Below are 27,015 nucleotides of genomic sequence, written 5' to 3'. Positions count from 1 at the left end.
TCTCTCTCTCTCTCTCTCTCTCTCTCTCTCTCTCTCTCTCTCTCTCTCTCTCTCTCTCTCTCTCTTTCTCTCTGAAGTTGATTTTTGTTTTATAAAGTTTGAAATATAAATAAAATATTATTAGGTTAAACGTATACAAAATATATAATATATTTATAAATATGAAATCTGAAAATAAGCAATGTCTATCAATGTCTATTATTTTTCTGGCTGATTTTTTTTTTCTATTGCTTCTCGTTCCATTAAATAAGTTATTCCTTTTGTTTTACAGCATTTTTTATTGCTATAATTATGGATTTATATAAGAAATTAATTTGTGTAATATCCATATCCAAAAACTTGTTTATTTTTATAAATGTGATAAAAATGTTGAAGTTATTAGCGGCTTTATTTAAAGTCAAGGATACCAATATAACAACACGAAAATTGTGCAATAGTGTAGACGAGTGAAAGTAGTAGGCTGATCCTTCGGTGTAGACAGAATATAAAAGTCATATTCCATGAATATAAGAAAGATGTTCTCATTATCTAGAGGCGCTATAATTCTTTCGTGATACGTCATCGGTTCCACCAATCAGCGATCAGTACGCGTAGCGCCACTTCGGAGTACAGTTAAATCACGATCGTTGAAGTGTCTCTGTGTTTGCGCGCCCCTTTTCCTCGTCCCGGCTAAATCAGGGTATTTACGAGAATCGTTAGAGTGCTAAATCAAAACACCGTACGATGATCTCGATCTCCCTGTCAGTTTGGTCTCGCGAACGCGGTGCTGTGTGTTGTGATCATCCGTTGTCGCGCCTTCCGTTGGCCGATCTTTCCGGAACCCCGCGAAATCAACGCGATTGCGTGGCCATCTTTAATCCAGTTCGCGTCGCACCTTTCGTCGTGTCTGGTCGACGTGCGATCGTCCGAGAGTCGTTTTGTCCGGTTCCGGGTGAATTTCTCATACGAATAAAAGTATCGGGAGTGCGGGAGCGCGACTCTAGCAATGAACGATCGTCTTGGTGTGTTAATCTCAGTGTATTAATCCCGATTTGAGTGACTGCAATTAACTGCGATACCGGCGTCGAATCCGTTTTTCACGTTTCGTCGTCGCCAAGATTATTTCGCGTATTTCGTGCCGCGAGTGTTACATCCGGCATGCAGAATATTCGAGGAGTATCGGCAGAAATCTCGATGGATTAATCGAGGCGCGATTCCGCTCGTTTCCGATATTCACACATACAGTCACGTCTCCTAAAAATTCGCGTCGCGAGTCTTCTCCGAATTCTCGCGTCGCGCCATTTCTACGAATTTTGTGCCGCGGAAAAAGTGTTTCGTGAGTATCGACGAAATCTGTCATCAATCACGAACAGTTTTTTGTCGATTAATGTGCCCGGTTCGCAATCAAGTATGCGTTTTCCATAATTATTATACGCGTTTCGTATTATTCGCGAGTTCAAGTGAAATAACGATCAATATTCGGAAGTGCATCGTGACCAGACCAAGGAGTATCGAGATTCCATTGGATTATTGGAGAGATAGACTGCGTTCTCGTCTACGATGCTCGAATAACAGTGAGTACATATATGTATATTTGTGTAGAGGCGTAAAGTTTGAATCCCAGTAAAATAATGCATAGATAATAATTACATTTGGCGCGTGTAATATTTTTTGTCGAAGAATAAAATAATTCATCTTTCACAAAAATAACGACATATGTATGTGCTTAATTTCTGTGATTGACAAAGAAAAGATTCCATGAAAAAAGATACAAATAGAGATAACCGCAATTTTTTTTACTATAATTCTAGATGATTGAAAATTAAATTTTAGAATTTTAATTAATAAAAAATTTTGATATTATTTGATTTGATAATATTAAATATAATATTACTATACTATTAATTTTTAATATTAAAAATAATTTAGCTTTCACAGAAATAGATATATATATATATATATATATATATATATACATATATGTGTGTGTGTGGCTAAATTTTAAGCGATTAAAAAAGAAAAAAATTTTGTTAAAAAAAGTTTTGTGTGTGTAAAAAAAATGCAAACAAATAACAAATAATAATTCTATTACTATAATTCTAGAGAGCTAAAATCTAAAATTTAGAATTTTGTTTTAATATCGTAAAATCTTGATTGAAAACATTTAAGGTATTTTAATTTTGAGATTTTCAATAAATTAAAATATATCAAATCAAGATATTATTACATTATTATGTTAATATAATATAATTTTAGATTTTAGATTCAAGTATTTAATTACTGTCAATTTAATATTAAATACTTACATATCGTTAATTTAAATAAAGATATCAAGATATTAGAAAATATTACATTTATCAAACATATTTAACATATTTAATCAAAAATCTTTGGAGAATAAAATTAATGAAAATATTTTCGGCGAAAAATATCACTTTCTTTCGTAAAATGGATTTATTATTCAACAATATGTTTCCGCGAAATCTTCGGGGTTTCTTATTAGAAAAAAGATAAGACGCTATTGCGCGCGCGAGAAAAGGGGATAATATACGACAGCTATCAAACTTACTGTGTGCTGTCAGCTTGATGATGACGGAATCCGTGCCGAAGCTGTTTGTGACCGTGCAGTTGTAATCCCCGAAGTACGTCGATATGGGATCCAGCAGGGTGACAGTGCTGACTATCCTCTCGCCCGTGTATTCCTCTTGCACGTAGAAAGGCGTATTGTTCGACGTGAAATTGAGCTCGCGACCGGCGAAACTCCACAACACCGATTCCGCTTTTGGCACAGATATCGCGGTGCACTTAACCTGGGAGGCATAAATCGGAGAAAATGGCGGTGAAATAAAATAAAAAAATGCGGTTAAGCGCGATTTCGCCCCCCTTTCTCCCCCTTCCTCGCCACCTCGATGGCGATGGCGGCGACCCGCAATGCTCTCCTAAAAGTGTTCCATGCAAAAAGAAAATTTCGGCAACGGCATCATCGCGAATCATGTGTCAGGAATGTATATGTATACAGGAGGAATGCTTGGAAAAAATATTCGTTATACTTTTTTTATTAAATGGTGATCAAAACTGATATAATTTTAATATAAAAAGTTAATACGACATATCATGTCATTTATAAATATTAATATATAAATTATGACATTAAATTAAAACATCATTTATTATAGGATTTTCTCATGGTTTCAACATGAAAAACGCTATTTATAATTAGTATGCCAACACTCTCCGCTTTAATAAATTCTCTTTATAATTTTCATATCGCGAATAAAGTTGAATTATCCCGAGTAAATTACTGACAATGAGTGCTTCCTGATAGCTGCCGCCGCGACTGAAAAGACCTTTCCGGCGGCAAGCAGGGAGGATAGGGGAAGGGTGGGAAGGTGCTTCCGCGCAATAATAATACATGATAGGTGCCGCGAGTGCGCGGTAGCACTCAAGAAAATTACATTGGTATCTCTTTACGTCGACCGGGGCATCGCGCTATCAATAATACTTAACCGGAGCCGGAGGAAGGAAGGGGACACGTCTTGTCGAAGAAATGATTGTGGTTACGCACCTTGACCACTCCCTCGTCGGGCACGTACTGGATCCTCTGCGACACGATGCTCGGCGCGGCGCGAATATAAATGTTGGCATAGCCGGTTAATTCCGGGAAGCCGGGCACGCGGGCCTTGCAGTAGTAACGCCCGGCGGTATCCGGGCCCACAAAGACACTTATATTAGGACTGGTGGCGACCGTACGCTCCGAGTCCTCGTGGTACCAGAGGATCTCCGGCGTCGGATTCCCATCCACGTCGCACTGCAAAATCTCGGTGGCGCCGTAATGTGTTTCCACGGATACAGGCGGGTGCCGAAACTGCGGGCCGTCTGAGGAGGAAATTCAATTTTAACCCCCGAAATGAACTCGCGGAAAAATGTTACTTTCTCTCTCTCTCTCTCTCTCTCTCTCTCTCTTTCTTTTCAATTCTCTTTCTCTTTTCTTCCTTTTATAAGCCGTCTATTCTAGTATACGGTTTATTTCAAGAGAGCGCGTTTCCGCTCTATTTTATATCATTACGCGATTGCACCTTTAATATACCGGCTCGCAACTACTTTACGGTAATACGAAATTTTTCTTCAGCTTTGAGCAGCGCGAGTACAGCGTAGCGTACTATTCTATTTTATATTTTTAGGCGATTGTATCTTTAATCCGGTGATTTTATTTTCAAGACAAAATTAATCCTGGATTTCTTAAGCGGATCACGAAAATTATGAAAAATGAAAAATAAAAAAGAGTAAAGAAAAATTTATGTTGAGATCTTACGCGTGACATTTCTCTGAAAAAAGTATTTGCTAAACTTACTGATTATCTTTTATAAAAAAGAAATTACATTTTTGTCACACTTACATCTTATATCTAAGGTTTGGCTCTCCTCGCTTTTACCAACGTCGTTAGAAACCTCGCACTTTACAGTCGCGTCGTGCAGCTCGCGAGTAGCGTTGTGAATAATCATCTCCGTGGTGTAATCACCAATCACCTTTTTCTTGTTGATGAACCACCTGAAAAAGAAAGGTGAGATAAAGCTTGAAAAGAATAAAAAGCATAAAATAGAATATAAAATGAGATTATTTACATAAGAATTCGAGCGGAGAGATAATAAACAGGACCGAAACTCAAGGATTATCAAGTACATATTTTTTTATAATTTTTTTTCACGTTTTTTTCTCCACAATTCAATAATATATTTCTCGCGTCACCTTTTATCATTTTTATTTCACTTTCCGGATCAATACGACTTTTTATAGTCATGCGATGCAGCCAAACGATTATTTCTGCGACTCGATGCTAGAGCAAACACGTCTCTTAATAATTCGCCATCGTCTACAAAGTATTTCCAAATTACAAAATTTCCATTTATCTTTAGACTAACTTGATTTTTTCTTAAATATTTAATCCAACATTTTCACGACGAGATCTTAGTCTGAAATACTTTTAAAGAGTTAACATTTAAAATTTTTAAATATACCTAAAGTCTATTTTTATATTTCTCAAATTACTTTTTACTTCTATTATCACTTTTACAATCTATAATCTATATCACTTTTGTCAAAAGTAATTATAATGTCTCGACACTTATATAAAAGGACTTTGACTCGATCCAAGAATACTTCGATAAATTTTGTAATGTCGGTTAGGAGACATTCTGTGCACGTGCTTTATGACGTTTCTTTATCGTGAAGTGCTCTCCGCCACTCTTGGCTTCTGCCAGCCAAGGCGTCCTTTCGAAGGATTCCAGCGATTTATCTCGAGCATCGTTTGGCCGCAACAATCGACGAAAAGAGCCTCGGTGTCGTCGTTTCGAATGGTAATAAACGGGCGAGGGCAGGCTGTGCTTTTCACAGCGGCCCTCGCGTACAATCAGCGAAAAGAAGAGAAAAAGAGAGAGAGAGAGAGAGAGAGAGAGACAAGGCAGAGGAGGAGGAAGAACCGAATCGACGACTTACCGAGCTCGTGTGTCTCTGAAAGAGAGAGAAAGACCGTAGTGTGCACCAACATCGCTACCATCTCCCTTCATCCCTTTCGCGTCGCGATCGATTTTATCGAGGCCGTCCGATAGACAATTTACCTCGCAAAGATGTCGGCAAAAGCGCGATGCTACGTACATTCGCGCAAATACGGCAACGTAACGACTCAATAAACATTGAGGTGTCTCTTTAGGTCATCCCTTCCGTGTAAGGTCAACTCTTCCGTGTACGCGTCTACAGGGGATTTGAAAAACACGCGATTGAACCGTAAGAGAATATTCTACGCACACAATGTGACACACCATAATAACAAGTGTATAAAAAGTCTCTCTATTCCAGAGATATATTTATTTTGGATTTTTTTCCTCGTACTTTGTTTTCTCCAATCTTTGTGTAAATTTATCAAAGCAATTTCGATTTTTTTTTTCTTTTTTTTCTTTTTTTTTTTTATAAAAGTATATGTAACGCAAAATTAATTGACACAATCCCAAGTTAGGTCTTCCCTATTTTACATCCTTTTTTTGTTCCCTTGAGAATTATACAGTTGTTCGTTGTAACAAGATCATCCAGAAACTGATACGATCCATAGCGGATAATGATTTTGTCTTTGTTATTCAATGCTGCACGAAGGCAACGAGAGTCACGTCGTCGATCTCCCGTTCCTGCCTCAGTTTTCACTTGCGTTCGTATCTCTTTTATGAGCCCTGGCGCGACGACGACCGACATAAAAAGCTGCAAAAAGCTGCGAAAGCTATAAAAGCTGTTAAAGCGACTGGCAACTAACGTTTGTTATCCTCGCTACAATGTGGTTCTCTGACTGCTCTTTACTCGTTTCTCCGTCTATCCTATTATCAGTGAATCGCTATAAGCTGGTCAAGAGCTTCTTCTTTTTTCATCAAGCTTCAACACACATCGCCTACGCCCAAAAGAGAACTGTGACGACTCAAACAAAAAAAAAAAAAAAAAAAAAATCGATTTCGAGCTTTTGTATCCGTATAAAAACGTTTCGTTTGGTTTATGCTCACGGAAAAAGAGAGCCGCAGCTTAAGTCCCTCTCCCTTTCCCCCCTCCCCCCCCTCTCTCTCTCTCTCTCTCTTTCTCTCTGCGATAAATTGAAATATTTCTCTTCTGTCGTTAATTATATCAAGTCGAGTTACGAAATTCACTCAGTGAAATATATGGTAATGTAATAGAACCATGTTGGAGAGAACACTGTTACGTCGATATTATATTATACATATATCAAGCGTTCTCGAAGAGCGAAATTTTCGTCGGGCCGATTTAATCCAAGTGACGATCCGATAATCGCGTATAAATTAATACGGCGCGGACGGTCCTTTTTTTCCCGACGGGGATGTTGCGTAACGAATAATTTAAAAGCAATCAAAGCGGAGTGAGACCCCGCAAACGCGCCCCGCGCGTTAACACGTGCGCGCGCAACGCCGTCCTGAATTTGACATTGTCCTCTTTGTAGAGGCGGATATCGATCATCCGCCTTCTCTTTGTCGCTTGCAGCCAGTATACACGAACAACGCGACTCACGTTTTGCTTACGCGATCGCCGACGGCATCGCTCACCTGTAGCAACGCGATACCGGCAGAAACTATTGATATTTTGGAAACTTTAAGTAGCTTAAAGCTTACAGAGAATGGATCATTTTAAGCGAGGGTGAGATAGGAAGGGGGAAACTGACACGAAACCTGGATCATTGTGCAATTCTTGTTTATTATATGCATAAAAAATAGAGGAAAATTTTTTTCTCTCGACATATATTGACATTACTTTTTTTTCATACAAATATATTGAAAAATTTGTTTGAAAAATAATGTGTGTATAATTAAAAATTGAAACACGAAGCTGTTGTCTTTTTGAGAACAGTGATTTTCAATACTATATATGAAAGCTCAAATTCAATATATGCGATTTAATTAATATCCAGCCTTCTCTTCTTATTAATATTTTACTTACATTAATTATAGAGATATAAATATAATTTATAGATGGAGATAATTTATATGATTATTTTGAAACACAAGCTTCAGTTATATTGATCTTATCAAATAGCGGGCGTCCTAAATTTGGAATGTATTTGCTGGTTGCCGCAAATTAAAGTTTACTTTATTTTCAAAAAATAATTATTAGTCTTATAATTTTACTATCTCTGTAGACTCTTTCACATTAAGATACAAATTTTATGATCTCTTCAGAAGTATTTATGTAAATTAATTATTCTAAAATATTTCTTCGATCAGCAGCTAAGAGTATTTATTTGGATTTCTCCATTTCTGACATTAGTAAAATAAATATCGTGTATATATTTTCTTTCGTACGTTTCTGCTCACCTGTATTCTACGTCGGGTGGATTAGCCTCGGCGCAACATTTGAACCTAAGCTCGGAGCCTTCGACGATGCGATCGATCTTCGAGAGGGACACCTTCGGTGCGTAACGTACCTGAAAACAAAAAAAAAATAACGCATAAATTGAGACATAGTTTTATAGCCTTTTTTCTGCTTCCTAAACGCTATCAAGAATCGAATACGACCTGTTCGATATTATCGTGCTCTCATCCCGAACGTGCGTAACCCAGGGTAATAATAATGCATATCCATTACTAAACATGCATTCGAAATTTTCGAAACGATCGTTACGTGTATTTTATTGGGAAATAGGAGATATATTCCGTAATATATAGTTCAAATCGGATATATTTTTCGCAGACTAACACGAAAATTTAGCTGTTTAACTTTAAACATTTTTTCTAAAACCTTATCGAAATTGGATCGTATTTTTTATCATTTTTATTTATTTTTTTATGCCATTTAAAATATAATCTCCCTTTTTTAGAGCTATCACATGGTTCCAAGGTAAATGTTTTATGCTTCAGATTTATCATAATTTTCATGAATAGATTTTTTGTTAAATTAATAATTTTGCAAAAATGTTAAAGAATATTAATATTTTTGTGCAAATGATTGAAGACGAAATATTGATTTCTTACGAGTCAACCTTCAAGATTGCAATTGAGAGGAATTATTTTCAATTTACGTTTCAGTGAATGTAACTGAAATTTAATTTAACGATATAAATATAGACACACACGCACACACAAAGATATTTAATTTTGATATGAAAAATCAATATTACATTAAGAAGTTAATATTACATTATTGCGATGTATAAGACGGTATTTGATTAAATTTTGCTCCAAGCAAAAGTCAAGAATTACATTAGGTAATCCATAAGAGAGGGACGAAAGTATTTTTTAATAATAAATACCTTAGCAGAAATCGACTCTAAATTGCCGAAAGAGAATTTGCCATTAAAATGTAATAAAAACGAGACACTTCGTATATCGAATATTAAATCGTTTTATCGACGCGCGTACGCGAGTAATAAAGAAAAAGCACGTCGAGAGAGGAAATACGAGAGTTCGCTCGAACTAGCTTGCGTAAGAATCGCTTCCAATTAGGGCGATATTAACGTCGAACTTAAATTAACAGTCGTGAAAAGCGCAGACGATATATATAGGGATATATATATATATCCGACTCGGTGTAAAAGAGTTGAGTAATAACTCGTGAAAATTTTCTACAGAGGCCGGTGACCGGTATGACGCCGGTTCATAATATCGCACCGTCCTCCTCCTCCTCCTCGTCGTCGTCGTCGTCGTCGTCGTCGTCGTCGTAGTCGTCGTCGCAAATTCGAATGTTCTGCCGGGGCAAAAATCTCGGCGAGTTCGCTTCGTTGCCCTTTCCATGAAACTATTTGTTCCCTTTGCCACTTCGGATAATGGAGTCTACGTCTCTCTAAAGAAAAGAGGGCGGAAGTAGTACCCGGAGAGCGCGCCAAAGTAACTCGCGCGCTCGCAGCACGAAAGTTGCGCCAGCGGATGGCGATTACCGCGCGCTAACCGCTTCTCAAGACACGACGTTAATTATTATACGTCGCCTCGTTACCCTCGTTACCCTCCGCCCACCCCCGTCCCGGCCACGCTTTCGCGCGACTCGCGTTAATTTCTTCCTCCGGTCAGCGAGTAAAAAGAGCGCGAGCGCGCAAAAGGCAGTGATTTTATTTCCCTTTAAGCGAGATTTCTATCTTTTCTCTTCTCTCTCTCTCTCTCTCTCTCTCTCTCTCTCTCTTCCCCTTCCCCTCCCTCTCCCTCGCTTCCATTTTCTTTTATTCTCCTTTGATTTCTCGTTGACGGTACGCGGACTCATTTCAGAATTTCAGAATATTATTCTGCAATATTTTTCCAAGAGAGAAGCACACGTGTTAACTGTTCAAGTTTGAAGTAGTCTTATTGAAATTATGTAAATTGGGATCTTGTGTTTATTGGAGTCGTTGACTCGGACCTTAATTATCGGTATACGTACCTCGACGCGTAGTTTGGCGCTTTGCGGCGAACGATCCGCCGCATTTTGACTTTGGCACGTGAAGGTCGTGTTGTCGTGGTCCTTCCGCGGCATCACTCTCAGGGTGGACTTTACCGTGTAGAGCGGACCGTTATCGTATAGCTCCTTTGAGGTTTTGATGCCACGATGTAGCACGTTGCCCAGTCCATCGATCCACGTGATCTGCAAGAAACGTTACAGTTAAAAATAGCATAGCCCGAGAAAACACCCGCGCGAGGGAATTGACCCGTGACCGGAATTCTTATGCTTTTATTACCATAATGGTACCCGCGGGTCCTAAAAACTTGAGTTATTTTTTTTTAATTTTTAATTTTTCTTTTTTTTTTTTTTTTTTTTTTTTTTTTTTTTAAGAAAATTATTTTAACCTAGTACTACTTCAGCATCACTCTAGTATTAATTAATCAAGTAATTAATTAACGATACATTTCAAGCATCGTTTCAGAATAATATATCGGATTTTGTTTCAAAATATTAATCGGAGCAAGAAAATTGAGAAGATTTTAAAAATAATTTTCACTATATACGATTATCCAATTATGATTGTGGGTTCTATTCATGGATAAAAATCAATAGTCTCCAAGTTGTTGAGAGGGATGCGTAGAATCAATTAATAACGAAGCTACGAACGAATTTCCGCATAATGATTGAGTAACATGATTGTTGTATCGGCCCTGTTCAAACATAGTTGTGCGCTCGCACGTACGCGTATATGCATGCGTGTCGCGGAAATCAAGCTTATCGGCTCTAATTAGACACCTCATGCGAGAGTTCCCGCTGTTTGTTATCGATATGAGATCTCCGGCCTGCAAGTGCCGCAGCGTCCTTCCGCGTTCACCGCGTTAGAGATCACTGCAATAATCGTATTTCCACACAGCGCCGCTATACTGATTAGAATTGACGATACCATGCCACATCACGATTTATGCACTCGTCGCACACGATTTTTATAGTGTATTAACAATTTGTCAATTTCACCCGCGAATAGATATCTCTTGATCCTCTCTCCCTCCCACCCTTGCTAATATTTTACACTTTTCGATCGCGTTTCCCGATTATTCCGATAAATCTTTGTTTTCTTAGTAATCGGTAGATCAGTAACGTGCAATTTATCGTATATTTATACTTGTTAAATAAAAATCATACTAATATTTGTACGTTCTCGTATCATGTTTTGTTTGTTATGCATTGTATATAGAAAGCGAGAAAAAAAATGTTTTATCGAAATATTTAGTGTGTAGAATATTTACAATTAATAACAATCGGTGTTACACATAATCTATTTTGAATTTTTTTTTTTTTTTTAAATAACATTTCACGCGACAAATTATAAAGTTTCGAGTGTGTATTTCAGTTTCAGATGCGCAAGTAGGATATATGATGATGTACTATAACCAGTGTCGTTAGTTTATACGCAATGCTAAAGTTATTATATCTCAAACTTGAGAGGAATATAACGTGTGTAATATTATGCATCCTCATAAATATGAAGACAACTTGAACCGTGGTAGAAATACCACGGAAATCGTACAATTTGCCTTCTCTCTTACAATCAACGCATCGAATATGCTTTTTGTTGACGTCCTTTCGCGCGCGAGGCGGGCTTGTAACCGCTTTTCTAACTACGGCCTCCGCAGGAAATCGATCTCGTCCGCTCTAATTAGGAGTTTTGCGGTCCCGCGGTGCAGTACCATTTACTATTGTGTCACGAGTGCGAATGAAATTACCGTGCAAAGTACATTTTCCTAGGAGAATGAAAAACAAAGATTGGAACACATGGTTATTTTTACCCCTTTTCTCTTACACATGTTCTCTGTATAAAGTGTACGCACAATATACAGCTTCTCATAAAACTCATGATACACGCAGCTAATTTTCGCGAGAAACGTATTTATTATTTTTTAACAGCAGCATTTGTAACTTTCAAAAAGAAAAGGACATTTCAAGTTGAAATAAAAATGACTCGTGTTTATAATATATGGTAAAAAATTATAAATATTAACAACTGAAACGATAATCATTTTTTCTGCAGAAAAAGATATTATTCGTCGTAAAATCATGATTGCGTGTGTGTGTGTGTGTGTGTATGCACGCGCGCGCGCGACGTTTAATCCAATTTTTCTTCCAAATCCTTATATTTCAATAAACATTGGTGTAGAGCTAATCTTTATCGAACGTTCGTATTATCTTTCCGCGCTCGTTTAATATGATATTAATTTTTTTTTTTACCGTTTGCCCACGGCATTAAAGCATGCATTCCACATTTTCTGGTCCTGAGCGGCGGGAATACACGCGGCTAGATACCCTCCGGGCCAGTGATTTCGAAGCGCTCGCGCGTCCAGTTTTATTACGCAGCGTATTGAGAATCGTATCAGGATATCCCGTAGCGGTTTTCTCCGGTAAGATGAATAGATTCACAACTAATAATTTCCCGTGGGTATCCCCCGTCCCGACACCCCCGTGCGGACCACTCGCACGATGGACAATAGCTCTGAAAGTGGAGTTACGGGATGTAGAATAAGCGACGCGACGAAGCGGAGAGAAAACGTTAGAGTAATGGTAGCAAGAGAGAAAGAGAGAGAGAGAAAGAGAGAGAGAGAGAGAGAGAGAGATAGGTGTTGAAGAAAAGCGGAAAGGGGGCAGGGGGAATTGCGCGAGTAAATGCCCTATCCCGTTGTTGGAGCTGTTTAATTACTAGTTATCAGTTGAAAGGCAAACGGAGAGGCGCGCGAGGGCGGGAAAGAAGAAGAGAGAAGCGAAATCGGATTATGGCGAGAGCTCTGCAGCAGGGCATTCGACTGTGGTGACTCTGAATTTCTCGCGGAATTACATTCCGTCCCTCTTGCTCTCTCGCGCGTTTTCTTTTTCCCCTCCCTTCTGTCCCGATGCGATTCGCCTAATGAAGGCCGATAAGGCTGCGATAGATTCAGCAATATCGGCGGCTTTAGATAGAACGAGTGTCTCCGATAGAACGAGATGGCTTGTACATTAAGTCGTAAAATCGAGAGATCTGCATTTATTAAATGTTTCCTTCGATTTTATCTCTCTCACCGAGAGATTCCCGAGATTTTTCAAGACGAATTAATCGGGATAATTACAGTGGATTGTTATCGTTTGCGCGAGACTGTATATATACATATTTTATATGTGTTTACCGTATACTTTTATCGTACGACGTTACTTATAAATAGAATAAGAGAGCAATAATAAGGTAATATAAAAGTAATATTAAAATCCTGTCTTGTGAAAACTTCGCGGTATCTCAGAAAGGGAATTTCCGCGGCAATGCGACAGGAAGTCTTGGAACTTTGGAGTTGTCTGGAAACGAAGGGGCCAAACAAGAGAGAGAGAGAGAAAGAAAGAAAGAAAGAAATGCCATCAGAGTGAAAGTGTACGGTATACAATAATTTAAACAATTGCGTGAGAACCGCGGCAAATAGACGTCACGTGGTTGAGAACAATTATTAGACGAGCTGCTTAATATTAATTTTAGAATTATACGCGCGACCAAGACAACTTCGTAGTTGTCCGACTTTGTGGAAATTATTTCGGAAAATCCTGCTGTTTTATTCATTCCCGTCGTAAACTTTTCGATACGCGAGGCGCAGCAAGCGGAATGCGAATAAAGGAACGAACAAATTCTAAGAGTGCAGTCTACCGAATATTTAATTAACCCCTCTCGATACTTTCTTTTCGCGTGAAAAAAAAATACGATACGTTTATTTATATTTCCATTCTATTAAAAAGATACTTAAGTTTCCTTAAAATAATATTTAACACGGTTTAATCTTTGTTTTAATTTAATTTTTTTTTCAATGTAATTTAATTTAATATTAATATAAATTATCACACGTTCTTTAAACATATAGAACAACTATTATTGCATATAATTGAACGTTTATTTTTTTATTTTTTGCTCTGAGGGAGGATATACTTAATGATCGCTTTGGAAAATGGGATTTTTGTAAATACATTTTCAACCAAAGGCACGCGTGAATTTCGATAACGCAGCTTCCATTTTATTTCATTGCGAGCATTAAAAATAAAATGTCAAATGGCAAAAAAAAAATCCAGCGGCAAATATAACGAGAGCGGAAAATCAAATATAAATATGCTTTGCACCGTTTGGCTATAACTAGATCGTTCGTCGTCTATTGCCTACGGCGACTCATAAACCGATAACAGATTTCCGACACATCTCCGAACTCGTCACCAAACAGTTTCGTTTCATTTCGACGGGGCATTTAAGGTTGAAATAGTTTTAGTTTTTTCGACAAATTTCTGTTAAAAAACACACTTAAAGAAATATATAGGATATATATTATTAATCTACATCTCGCGCGAGATATTAATTTCTAATATTATATAATATTTTTATAATATTTTTTAGACATTGATTTTTTTTTTATATTGTTATATGTGGTAGGCTGAAAAAAAAGAGCGATTTAACAATGAAACCACACAAACTTTACGTGCGATACCGCGTAATTAGCACACCACCCTCTTTTTCTCTTGCAAAGCTTTCACCGATCCAACAATGTGCTGAATTTTTGTGAGTAGCTTTTGCTCCATTTTTCCGCTATGCGAGCTGGTAACGTTCAGTCACGTCAATGATCGATTATGAAGGTGTCCTATTGTTTTATTGAATAATGCTGAACGCAATAATAGCGTAATTCCGAGAAAATACTATTGTCGGAAATGAAATGAATTCAATGCTTCAAACGCGAAAATTGTAATATAAGCTAAGAGTTGTAATATAAGCTAAGAGTTGTAATATAAGCTGTACTTAATCTAAGATATAATTATAATTAAAATGTAAATGAATAATTTAATACATTTACACATATATTTTATACGATTAAAATAATGATCATCAAATTGAATTAAGAGTAGTGTTTTAGGCATTGATATTAATTAACTTGTGTCAGAAAGCAATTATGTTTATAAAATCATTAATAACAGAAAGATCTAAATTTTAGTTTTTCTTCGTCATTAACGCATCTTATGGAGCTTTTTATGAAATCATTGAAATAATGGTTCGATGAGAACTTTGTATAATGAGACTATCCGAATGGTTGAAATTCGGATATTGTGCACGATCCGTTTCCATAATAATAATATATGTAATGCCAGAGAGAATATCGATTTAATTAATAGATACGCAAATGCGATTTCGCGATAATGAATAATGCGAAAATTAAGCTCTCATGAAATACGATATTTTTTGCACGATTAACATTTCAAACTGCAAATCAAATTTTTCAGAAAAATATAATCTATATATATATATATATATATACATATATATATAAAATAATCCCTATTACATAATCGCATTAAATTATTTCTTTAATTATATTTTGACTGCAAATATTTCGTCAAAATTAGAGAACTCTTGTAAAAAAACAGTGTAACTTCTGTTTTCGCGGTTCAATATTGTATCGGACTAGGAAATCGATCGATTATGGGCCATTTTATGATTTAATGTATTCTTTTTGTGTGCCGCCAGAACATATATTTAAAATGGATATTTTTTCGTGTTTAAATATTCTGTTGATCATTACTCGCGCGTCGATTCTTCGGTCGCCATTAATCATGGATTTGCATAATTTTAATTAAAAAGCATGCGTTTGCGAGCGATCGAGAAACAAATTTCATTAAATTCTTCGCCAGTCACTGATTAACTAGCTGCTCGCATTAGGTTGGGTTTACATTAGCGACAGTGACAGCGTCGAGATTTATATTTATTGGGGAGTAAAAATCGTGCTTTCGACAGATTGCTGTCCTTGGAATATTTGCATATTCCCAAAACATATTAAACATACGTATATTTTGTCTAATGAAATGTTCGGCCGCAATAATAAATTATTTTTACTTGTTTACATTTTACAAGCAAAAATATGACTATATAATTACCAAAAATATATATAATTAAAATATTTTTGAAAAATTTTAAACAGGCATATTCTCTTGTAAAGAGAGGAAATTTCTTTATCGCAAGTGGCTTGTAAATAGCTGAAATTCTTTAATTTTTAAGATACACGTATAGATACATTTTTAATCTCATATTTCAATCAATCAATGATTTTGTATTGATTTTCGGATAATCTTATCCAGCAAATTCATCGATTTTAAATTGATCGAAAAATCTGAGCAAAAGGACGGCTCGCGCATAGATGAATTTCTGGCACCCTGTATGCATTGTCTTGAGAAAAACGTTTTAGCAGGCAATTGTAAATGGAAAGTTATGCAGTCGTGATAACTTCCGATGCTGTTAGGACTTGCATAGCCAAACTTCTATCATGTAATGAATGAAAGTAAAGCGCAAGGCGTATGAAATTCGTAGGCGGTGCATTAGCGTAATGGAAAACCCTTATCTGCAAAGCAGTCATTAAGTTTAAGCTCTTTCATGTACGGATAAACTTTCTTTTGTCACGAATATTATAGAAACACGTCTTGCTAACTCATGAAGCTAACGAGAATTTTTTCCTAACATTACGTGTATTCTCGTGAAGCAGTTACTTTATACTAAACGTAATGTATCCAAGCATTTATTTATCTTTTTTTCGACGATATTTTATTCTGGGATAATTGTATCATAGCATGCTATGTTAGAATTAAAATATTTTTCTTAATATTAAAAAGATACGTTATCGAGTTACTGTTACATTGATTTTAAATTATACTTACCATATAATTGTTAACGAAATCAATTTATATAAATGTATGATTTATTATATATAAAATTCAACCTAAGAGTCGCATTGATTTTTTTCTCAAACTGATTTGCTAATTCTTCCTCGAGCTTTTATATTTTATTTGTTTATAAGTTTACGCGACACGAGCAGCAGTTGCAGAGGCAATCAGTATTAGATTAACTGACGGACTAGATGTGTCGGGACACCATAGGTAACCTACATAAATCTCAAACTTCGTGGCTACCGAGCGTGATTCGTGGTTGTTTTTGTTGCGCGAAACCACATCTTTTTTGCTGAGTGGACTTGCCGGCAAAAAGTGCGGCTTCGGTCAGATTTTCAGGGCAGATTCGGCACTATTTACTAAGCGTGTCGCTCGGAGATTCCCGCTTTCGGTTCACCTAATCAAGGGTAATAATAATAATAATAATAATAATATTGTACTGATAACTTGCACTATCAATTTTAGATTCGTCTAACACGAAAGCCTTTAATTCACGGTGGGCATTTAGTTCGACACCAAACAATTATTCAGCCACTTTGTGATCTGTTTATTTCCACGCGACAAAAATAGCTTCGGATCACGCTTCATCGATTTGATGTATAATTTAAGAAAGTTTACTGGGCTCGTATTTTCCGTGTAACGATCTGACACAAGCAAAGGGATTTGATGTGTTCATCCCTTTTTTACGACAGATCCGTGACTATAATTCAGCTAGTCACATTTAACCTCCCATATATAGTACATATACTATATATATATATCTATATATATATATATATATATAATATATATATTAAATTAAAAATTAAATTAAATTATATATATAATATTGTATATATATTATATATATATATATATATATATATATATATATATATATATATATATATAAAATATATATCGAATATGGCGCATGTAAAATATTTATATACGCGTCACATTGTATTAAATTAGTCATTAAAGAAATATATAAGTCGAGAATCTATTTATTTATTTTTTTTTTTTAGTTTGAATTATTATTAATAATATCCTGACTTGTATAACATAATCTACGTGTGCGATGTAGAAACATCTTCAGGAACGCGCACAAAACAGTAAAACGAGAAGCACGCCTCGACATAATATCGATCGGACATAATCCTCGGGGCGGTATACTGTCCATCGCCGAGAGATATCCGCGAAGTTTCCGGATGCAATCGCTGGGGATTGCTTTCACGGCGATTAATCCGGATTTAATCTCCGGGTAATCCTATCAATATATATGTTGACAAAGATGCCAGAAGATGCGCAAAGACGAAAGGTTTCTCTCACCTCCGCCGGCGGTTTTCCAGCGACGCTTATGCACTCGATCACCAGTTCGCGATCCTCGGTAGTAACGAGGAAGTCGCCTTGCAGGATCTTCGGCTTTTGCGGCGGTACCAGCACGCTCAGTTTAGCAAATCTCGATCGTAAAGCCGGCTGCCCATCATTTGTCGGCGAAGCCTGACATTGATACGTGCCGTCATCCTCGAGTTCCACTGGAAATATGTGTAGCGAAAAATCGCCTGAAAACAGAAAAAAAATATGACCATTAAGTGATCGCGCTTTGAGTATTGAATATTTTCCGCGGTATGTTTTCTCGTAGTTTCACTGAAACTAAAATAGTATGTTTTTTCAATTTAATTAAAATATTTTTAAATTTAATTTCAAATATTTACGTTACCTCACAATTTTAATTCAAATTTTATTATTTTATAATAATATGCAATGGAGAAAAATTGAAAAGAAAATTGTAATAAATAATAACATGTAGAGATAATAATAACTAACTAGAGGTATTTTTATTTGAGAAAAATTGAATTGAGTAAAGAATTTGTCAGTGAAATATATTGTGAGAAAAATAAAAATGATATCTATATTAGATAAAAAAAAAAAGAGAGAGAGAGAGAGAGAATCAGAGGAGGGGAATTATTCTCTAAATTGTAGACAATGGTGGAGATCGAAAAAACGATATCAACTGCAGCAGAATATGTCAGTCGCTTACGGCATCGCGTCGGAACGCGGACATGGAATTCATCGCGGCGCGGTTTTATTTTAAATTCGTCGCGTATTCAGGTAAACTGTCAGAAGCCAGCTAGCTTGATAACTACCATCGGCGAATTAGAGCGAGCTTATTCTACTGTGAGAAAGAATCTCTCTCGCTCCTTCCCTCGAAAAGAGAAAGAGTATACATATATATATATATATGTATATCTCTCATCCTTTTCTCTCTTCTCGGTGATTTTCAACCACTGTCGTCGTTGCCACCACCACCACCACCACCACTACCACCACCATATCCCTCGCTGATTCCCTCGTCAAATCGCGGGAATTCGCATTGTCTGTCGAGCGAAAGTGGCGTCGTCGCTCAAAAGTATCGCGAGCTCGTCAATTCATGCCAAGTCGCATCACGTATCACGCTAACGTATCGCGCTCGAATAAATTCGCGTCGCCCGTGCAATTTATTCTCTCTCTCTCTCTCTCTCTTCCTCTCGCTTCCCTTCCCCCTCTCTTTTTCCCTCTTTCTCTTTGTGTACCGCCCGGTTTCTTCTTTCGCACATCGGCACTTTTTCTCCCCCCATCATTTCGCTCTCGTCCGTCCGTTTCCATCGATCCTACTCGCGGATCGATGTCACGCATGCATCTCGCAATACGCCTATAACGTCATGCTTCTCGGATCCGCGATCGAACAAAGCGAGCATGATGAGAGAGAGAGAGAGAGAGAGAGAGAGAGATGTTCCGCGAATGGGTGTGGTGGTCCAAGGCATACAGCTCATGGTCAGACGGTGGAAAAATGTAATTGTCAGTCTACATGCGTGCGTGTGACGAGGGATAATTCCTACAATAAATTGTAGTTTCGCCATAAAGTCGACCGACAACGCATTAAAGGAGGCCGAGTGTCAGTCCTAATTTACTTCTTATATATATTGTATTGAAATTGCACGGAAAATACGAAATAAATAAATAAGTTTCGAGACAAATTTTCTAACAAATTAACAATTTACTTTTCAGATTGATCTTTGAGGCAAAAAACATTTAAAAAGCTCTCAAATTAAATTTTATGAAAGAAAAAGGAATAATCTTCTGAAATTATTAGACAGACTTTATAATCAGGAAAAATATTAGCTCGATAAATCAAGAAAATTAAATTTTTAATTTAAATTAAAAAGTAAAGATATAAAATATAATATATCACACAATATATAATATATAATAATTTATAATTTAGATATAAATACAATTATGCTTAATTAGATATATAAAAATAGAATTTAAATATAAAATTTTACCATTTTTATCTTTGTATTCTTAAGATAAGATAAAATTTATATGATTTTTAATTTGACATGCTGTTTAGTATACATGTTTTCATAGAGTGTACCATATAATCTCTATAAGTAGGTTTTTTGTTTGTTTTTCATTAGGATAGTGTGCATTCTTTTTAATTGTCGCTTCTGCGCGCCATGGTGGCTTTATGTCCGATGAAACATGTGTGAGCCGGTTGTAATACCCTGTGTTTCAGCCACTAAACGTCAGGATGTTATCGAAAATAATTTCCCTGGGAAATTTCGTGCGGTGCGGGATGACGCGAAAAGCTTCGCCGAGTCACTCGTTCGTGGTGGTCGTGCGAACAAAATTGACGCGCGCTCCTGCATTAAATGATAAAGCGCTTTTTTGCACTCTTTTTGATTTTGTTTTGACTGCAACGGCGCATATTCATCCGCTATTTCCACCGATGTGCCGATGATCGATTTACTCTGTCGAGTTGCACAGCTTTGTTGAACGGTATTATGTAAAAACGATTTAACCTATCGACTAGCGCGGTTTCTAGTGTAAATCAAGTTTGAAATTTTAAAGAAATATTTTAAGCCGGTTTACCTGAACGTAGCGTGTAATATCGACTTTTCTATTTTAATCATATATTTATTTATTTTTTTCAAGCAAACTTTTATTCTTTGTGCTAATATGTACTGTATAACTGCATATGTAATTCATTCTTTCAAAATTTTACGGTGCAACTTATTTTTTTATGATGCCATCAACAAGTAAAACCGAATCGAACGAAAATTGTAATCGAGTGAACTCTCTGGTATCTATTCGCGTTAATGAAAGTCAAAAGGTCCAATTGAAATGTACATTTTCTTGTCGACTGTTTTTGAATTAACGCTTCTCTCTTCCCGACTTCCGTTGAATAAACCTTAGAAGCTTTGACATACAGCACATCATCCGTAGATTTCTCTATAATGTTGGGATAATTACTTTTGCTAGATATAGTCAACGTTATATATCGTAATATTAGTTGGGATAATCATTTCTATTCTAATCAGTTGAATTTACTTCGACAAATGTAGTGTTGGTAATTTTCGCGCTACAAACTTTTGCCACGCTATTGTATTTGCGCGGCTGTTATCGTACGATTTTCTGAAATAGCTTTCTTCAAAGATCTATATTTTACAATTTTCTTTTATGTCAAGCTCTCTCAGAGTTGTTTCGAGACATTACATAACGATAATATTTTATGTTTAAACTGCTAAAGTTTGCCGAGATACTATATTGGTGAGTTGTATAAATACAATATCAAAGTAAAGCAGCGTTTTTCAATTATTGCCCCTTCTCGACAAATTTACATTTTCTAGAATTTCGTTTTATTTATTTATTTATTTATTTATTTTTTTTTTTTTTTTTTTTTTTTTGTTTACTTGAAGTTGTTCCCCACTGTATACTGCGTAACAAAATTGGTTTTTTTTTATTCATTTCTATGTATATTTTTATACAATGTATTTTCTTTATTATCTTTTAATAATCGTGTTATTCAGAAGATGGAAGATTTTATGGTGAATAGCCAACTGAATGAATGATGATGACAACCATCCTATTTAGAAAATGTTGACGCACGTCAGTGTTACCGGGTCAGGAAGTTTTACGGGGGAGAGAGATCCTCTCTTCGAATACTACACACCTGCGCGTCAAGTAAAGTTTGTTGCATTAAGCGTGAAAAATTATAATGCCAGAAAACTTTGACGTCAGACAGAAGTGTGAACCTTGATTATATTAAAACTCCTGTCGAATTTTTTGAATAATGAATTCGAATATTCGATAAGAAAATGATGAAAAGTCAACGAAACTTTCATAATTATACAATGTCACCGTTTCGATCACACATAAAGTTATATATAATATTAATATTTTTTCGAAATAAATATCTTATATCAATAACAGGTATTTTATTGCACAGTTTGACAGGGTTTGATATCGCTCTCTCTCTTTCAGGATCCTTCGTGTTACAATTCGAGAACATTTTCGACATAAGGTCTAATGTAAAAGCCGGACAAAGGAGAAAGGATCTTTTGGTAGTAAAACCACGATAAGAGAACCATAACAATTTACTCGATGCGGTAGAACAATACGTCGCAGACAATATTAATTAACTCTTTCGTTGTCCGCCCTGCTACCAACAGTCATAATTAATTTTAATTACACGAGTCAAGAAACGAACATTGTGCTGCAAACCGTCACGATTAATTATAATTTGTTAACAAGGAATATAATTCTGCGGCGCGCATTTTAAACGACCAAAAATTCAAGAAAATTAGTTTACAAGTATTCGCGATGTAAAAAAATTAGAAAAAAAAACCGTTTGTGATAAGAAACTAACGTTTGTTTAATAATGTAATTTCAAATGTATTTGCGATTGATTAATATGTAATCGCGAGAATAATGGAGAATAATGTAGACAGAGTAAATAATTTCACAACTGTGTAATAACCCAAACCCCCCTTCTACGACGTATCGTTCCAAGGGTCGACGCCCTACATTGTAAAATATTTTTACGTAAAACATCCTTCTTAAACATGGAGTCGGTTTTGTTCATTAATACGGGTTGAATTTTACAAATACGATTCCGGCGTCGAAAACGTAGCGAGCCCAAAGTTTGCGCGGCAGAGAGTTTCACCCCCTTCCGGATGCATAATTTATGCGGGTACTCGGCTTTCCGCGTTGCAAGACTTGGACATTTTATGCTTCAAAGAGCATAAAAATGGCTGAAAACTTAAAAAATTCTTGTCGTACTGCTCGACGTCCGCAATTTTGTACGTCGAAGTTAAGATTGTCGTTTCGTTTTTTCTTTTCTTTCTTTTTTTTCTCTTTTTTTTTTTTTTTTTTTTTTGCAAAAAAATCACGTACGAGACACGAGAAAAGGTTACATAGCGATATTTGTAACTTGAATACTAAAAATTTGTAACTCGAATACTGAAAAAGCGGTATTGAGCGGCGAGAGAGAAAACAGTTCTGCTAGAAAGAATAACATTGCATAGTAAACAGAACTTCCTCTGAGGAGCGTAGAGAATGATATCTTTGAATATCGAGATACAAACAGTAAATACATCACGTCAAAACTCTCTCGTCGATTCGATGCTTACGGTAAATAGAGATTGCCGGTAGATAATAATAACGGCAAGATAAGAAAAAAAGGAATTAATCTTTTTCCGATTTCTTACGTCACGACGACGTCTCCTCTTGACTATTAATCGCGTGTTGCTTGTGCATCAATAAATTGATTAAATCGTGGACTTGGCGTCATAATCAAGATAGCTTTAACATAAGGCCATTAATCCTCTACTCGAGAACGTGGCCTCTAGTTGTTTCGGTAAACTTCTCCCCTCTCTCTCATACACACACAAACACATACACTGTTTCTCTCTCTCTCTCTCTCTCTCTCTCAGTTGGCTCTGTAACTAGACAAACGGCACGATGATAACATCGCGCGCGGTTACCGGCCTTTATTGCAATACGTAGTAAATCACACATGGCCTAACTAACAGCGCAGGATTGTCTTTACACGCGATGCGATTACGCTGCAAATTTCGCTCGAACGTTCGGCCTTGCGATATACCGGTGGCGGAAATGAAGCGTGGGGGAAAAGACGGCTTAAAAAAAAAAAAAAAAAAAAAAAAAAGAAAGAAAAAAGAGAGAGAGAGGGAGGAAAAACATATGGGCCGATAACTCGGGCGCGAGTCGAGGCTGCGAAGATATAAAATAATTCGTAATTCGACGTTTTTTCGAAACCCCCCTTCATGTACGCCGCACGCGAGAACGAGCGACCTCGCGAAAGCTCGTGTGTTTACTGTCGACGAGGGCTGCGCGCGAATTTGGTTTCCCGGCACGAAGTAATCGTGTAATCAGCGGGCGCGCGCGGTTTTATCTACCCTGGCATATCGGCATTTGGTCGGCCGTTGGTCGCGGGTGATTCCGGTATCCGAGCCGAGCCGCAAACGGCCCCAAAACGATAACATCCCACGGACATCGCTCGCGCGGCGAGCTTGTGCTTGCGAGTCTCTTTATCGCGACGATAAATCGCGGAGGGCGCCGTCGATATAATACACAGCCGAGAGCCTTTCGCGTAAGACGCCCTGCGCGCGTTAATGCACGCACACACACGTGAGGCCAGGGTCTCTGGCTCAGGTTAGGGTGTGCAATAGCCGGGCCATAACTCCTTCCGAAATTAGCAACGGTTAGGCCTACAAACGGCCGCTGGGCAAGCGAACGCCTGCCGGACGAGCCAGTCGTGACATTAATCGCGTCTGTAAATTTCGCGAAAGCACAGCCGGGGCATAGCTGCGCATTTGGAACTCGTGCTGAGCTTCGTCACGGCGAGGGATGAATGGGCAGCGAGCAGAGCGGAGGGGAGGAGGGAGGGGGGGAGAGGGAGCAAAAGACGCGAGCAAACGGCATTAACGTTTGTCCAGTTGGCTGGCCGAATTTGATCGTCGAAGAAAATCGATATCCGTGAAATGGCTTTGAAATTTTTATCATCCTTTGCCGTCGTTATACGATTTAGAGCCGTACAGTACTTAAATAAAGGAAACATATGAAAATTCCGGATTAAAATTCAATCTTAAGATAAAGGAAAAAAACAGCTTTTTGTTACAAGTCAAATTTTCATTTTGTTTTTTTTGTTTTTTTTTATATACAAAAATACTATGCGTTTTACTTTTCATCGCAACGCTTATAGAGATCTTCAGAACTATGCGCAGCAAAATATTGTTTGAAATAGACACGTGCCTTTATTTTGGATTTCTGTTTATGCATCTCTCATGCTTATGAGATTTCACTGTAGCAAAAGATCAATATTTGCCTTGTTTTCATTCAAACCCCAACCATCTGGTCAAGGGCTAATGCATCATTACAGATAGTTATCCTTTAATCGACAAACCAACCTATCCTAATATCCTAAGGTCGCAGCAATTGACAATTAAGCGTGTCTGGAATAGTGTTTACGCAATGCTCCATGCGCGCATGTGCAGAGCTGGAGTTGCAGCTTCGAATTTGCTATCTCGTCGCCGAGTGTGAACATTACCATATGGATAAGGCAAGATTTCGGTAAAAGTGCTTTAAAGCTCAGCAGGCCCGAAATGCGGTTGAATTTTTCATGTCGCAGTGGTACGTGCCAGCGTTGCATATGCGATTTACCATATTTAAATATAAAAAAGCCTCTGTTTTTTATATTCTTACGTTAATTAATACGATGTTCTTGAAATAAATACAATAAATCGTCACAAGATCACATGTCAGACAGGTGTAAGCAACAATCTGTTCTGAATGAAAATAAAAATATCAAATGTAAAATATATGAATATATTCCATGTACATAGATTTATCTGTAGGTAGCCTGCCAATTTTTCTGCCATTCGAAAGTGTTCGGCTACACGCGAGAGAGGTTGTAAAACAAGTTGGCTTAATATTTACAATAACGGTAACGCCATCATTCGAGCCAATTATCGACTCGATATGGTCTCCCGAATAGTTAGCAAACAGAAGGAAGATGGACGATATACGTGATGATTACCGTGTTGATAGTAACGCGACAGGGCTCGCGCTTGAAATTATACTCAGCTTTTACTGGCTAGCGGTTCAATCAGCACTACTGGCCACTGTGTCGACGATCGTATTGATTTCGTAAACCAACTGGCGTATCATGGTTTCTCGTTGCGGTTCGAAATTCACTAAAATTTCAGTATCATATGCTCGTTCTCGCCATTATTTTAGTACCGATAACGGCATTGATTTGTAACGAAATAATACGTTTGCGATATTTCAGTGAATTAAATGTTTATGTGTTATATATATATATGCGATATAACGATTATTACATCATTCGTACGAATTTAATTATTCCAACTTTCTAATGTTGGATTAAATCTCGCTAATAAATTATTTTGTACGTGCGCCGAATTCTTAATTAATTCTTGATTAAGGCACAGAATGCAGTGGCGAAATTATACGGCAGCGGAACTTTCTTACATTCCTTCCTTATATTTCTTTTTACTCAACGTTGGGTTAATATATTTAAATGATTGTTTTTTTTTACTTTCTGCTCATATGTTTGGTTACTATTTGATCAATGTTTCTTGCTGAATAAACTATTTTGAATTTTGAATTCTGAAATCTTGATTTAAATAAAATTTCTTTTTTGACGATTTTAATCATAATTTTAATAATTTTTGATAAAGTTAAAATTTTTTTAAACCAAATAATTACATTATAGTTTATTTATTTCTCAATGAAAAATGATAACTATCGGATCAGTGATTTCCGAGAAAAGAGTATGTAAAGCTTAAAAAATATAATTTTATAGAACATTCAAAGGCTTGACATTATTCTTATATATTCAACATTTATTTTTAGGAGTTTATATATTAAGATGTCCTAATATATATATATATATATATATATATATATATATATATATATATATATATTAAGATGTATATATATATATACATTCTGATATATTCTTTATGAAATAATTGTTGAATATATATATCCAATTATAATTGTTGGATATGAATCCGATAATTATTTCATATAGGTCAGAATGTGTGGAAAATTATTTATATATACTTTTTTTTAAATAAAAAATTTATTATTTTAGTTATTCTCAAGTGCACTTTTCACTCATACTTCTATATAATTGTATGTTTCAAATCTAATAATGTAATGACGAGACTTGAAACCAAACAGAGGTTGAGTCTATATTAAATTGGCGTTTTTTATTTAAACGCTACTGACAATGAGTAGCATGAGAATGTGCGTATAATTAAAATTAAAATCAATTTTCACGATTTTGTCTTTAATTAAGAACGTATTTATTATTATGCAGAGCGATAAACATTTTCAACTCTTGTTGCTTTATATATAATTATTAAATATTAATTCGCGGAGTAAAGTACTTGGATGTAAATATCCTTTATAAATGTAATGAAAACTCAAGAAGACAGAACTGAAGGGCATCCAAATCGTTTTCTAATAATTCACGTATAAATTGAATTTGTTTTGTGCTTGAAAAATCGTCTTTCATAGAGAGACAAGATAGTGTGATATATAAAAATATTATAC

At 36.4% G+C, this 27,015-nt stretch overlaps 1 protein-coding gene across 5 annotated transcripts in view; it reads right to left on the bottom strand.

The window, feature by feature from the left end:
• LOC140664878 (irregular chiasm C-roughest protein) overlaps window positions 1-27,015 on the bottom strand; it is a 136,213-nt gene that overhangs the window by 15,083 nt on the left and 94,115 nt on the right. For all 5 annotated transcript variants that reach the window (XM_072890471.1, XM_072890470.1, XM_072890467.1 and 2 more), the window contains 6 exons: window positions 17,914-18,146; window positions 9,868-10,068; window positions 7,836-7,945; window positions 4,376-4,527; window positions 3,545-3,855; window positions 2,549-2,789 (listed from right to left, as the gene is read on the bottom strand). In XM_072890471.1, coding sequence (XP_072746572.1) covers window positions 2,549-2,789; window positions 3,545-3,855; window positions 4,376-4,527; window positions 7,836-7,945; window positions 9,868-10,068; window positions 17,914-18,146 — 1,248 coding nt within the window. The remainder of the gene's footprint in view (window positions 1-2,548; window positions 2,790-3,544; window positions 3,856-4,375; window positions 4,528-7,835; window positions 7,946-9,867; window positions 10,069-17,913; window positions 18,147-27,015) is intronic.

This window comes from Anoplolepis gracilipes, chromosome 4 (genome assembly GCF_047496725.1).
Source record: "Anoplolepis gracilipes chromosome 4, ASM4749672v1, whole genome shotgun sequence".
Taxonomy (NCBI): Eukaryota; Metazoa; Arthropoda; class Insecta; order Hymenoptera; family Formicidae; genus Anoplolepis; species Anoplolepis gracilipes.
The sequence above is the reverse complement of the archived record's forward strand: the minus strand, read 5'-3'. Positions and strand labels throughout refer to the sequence as shown.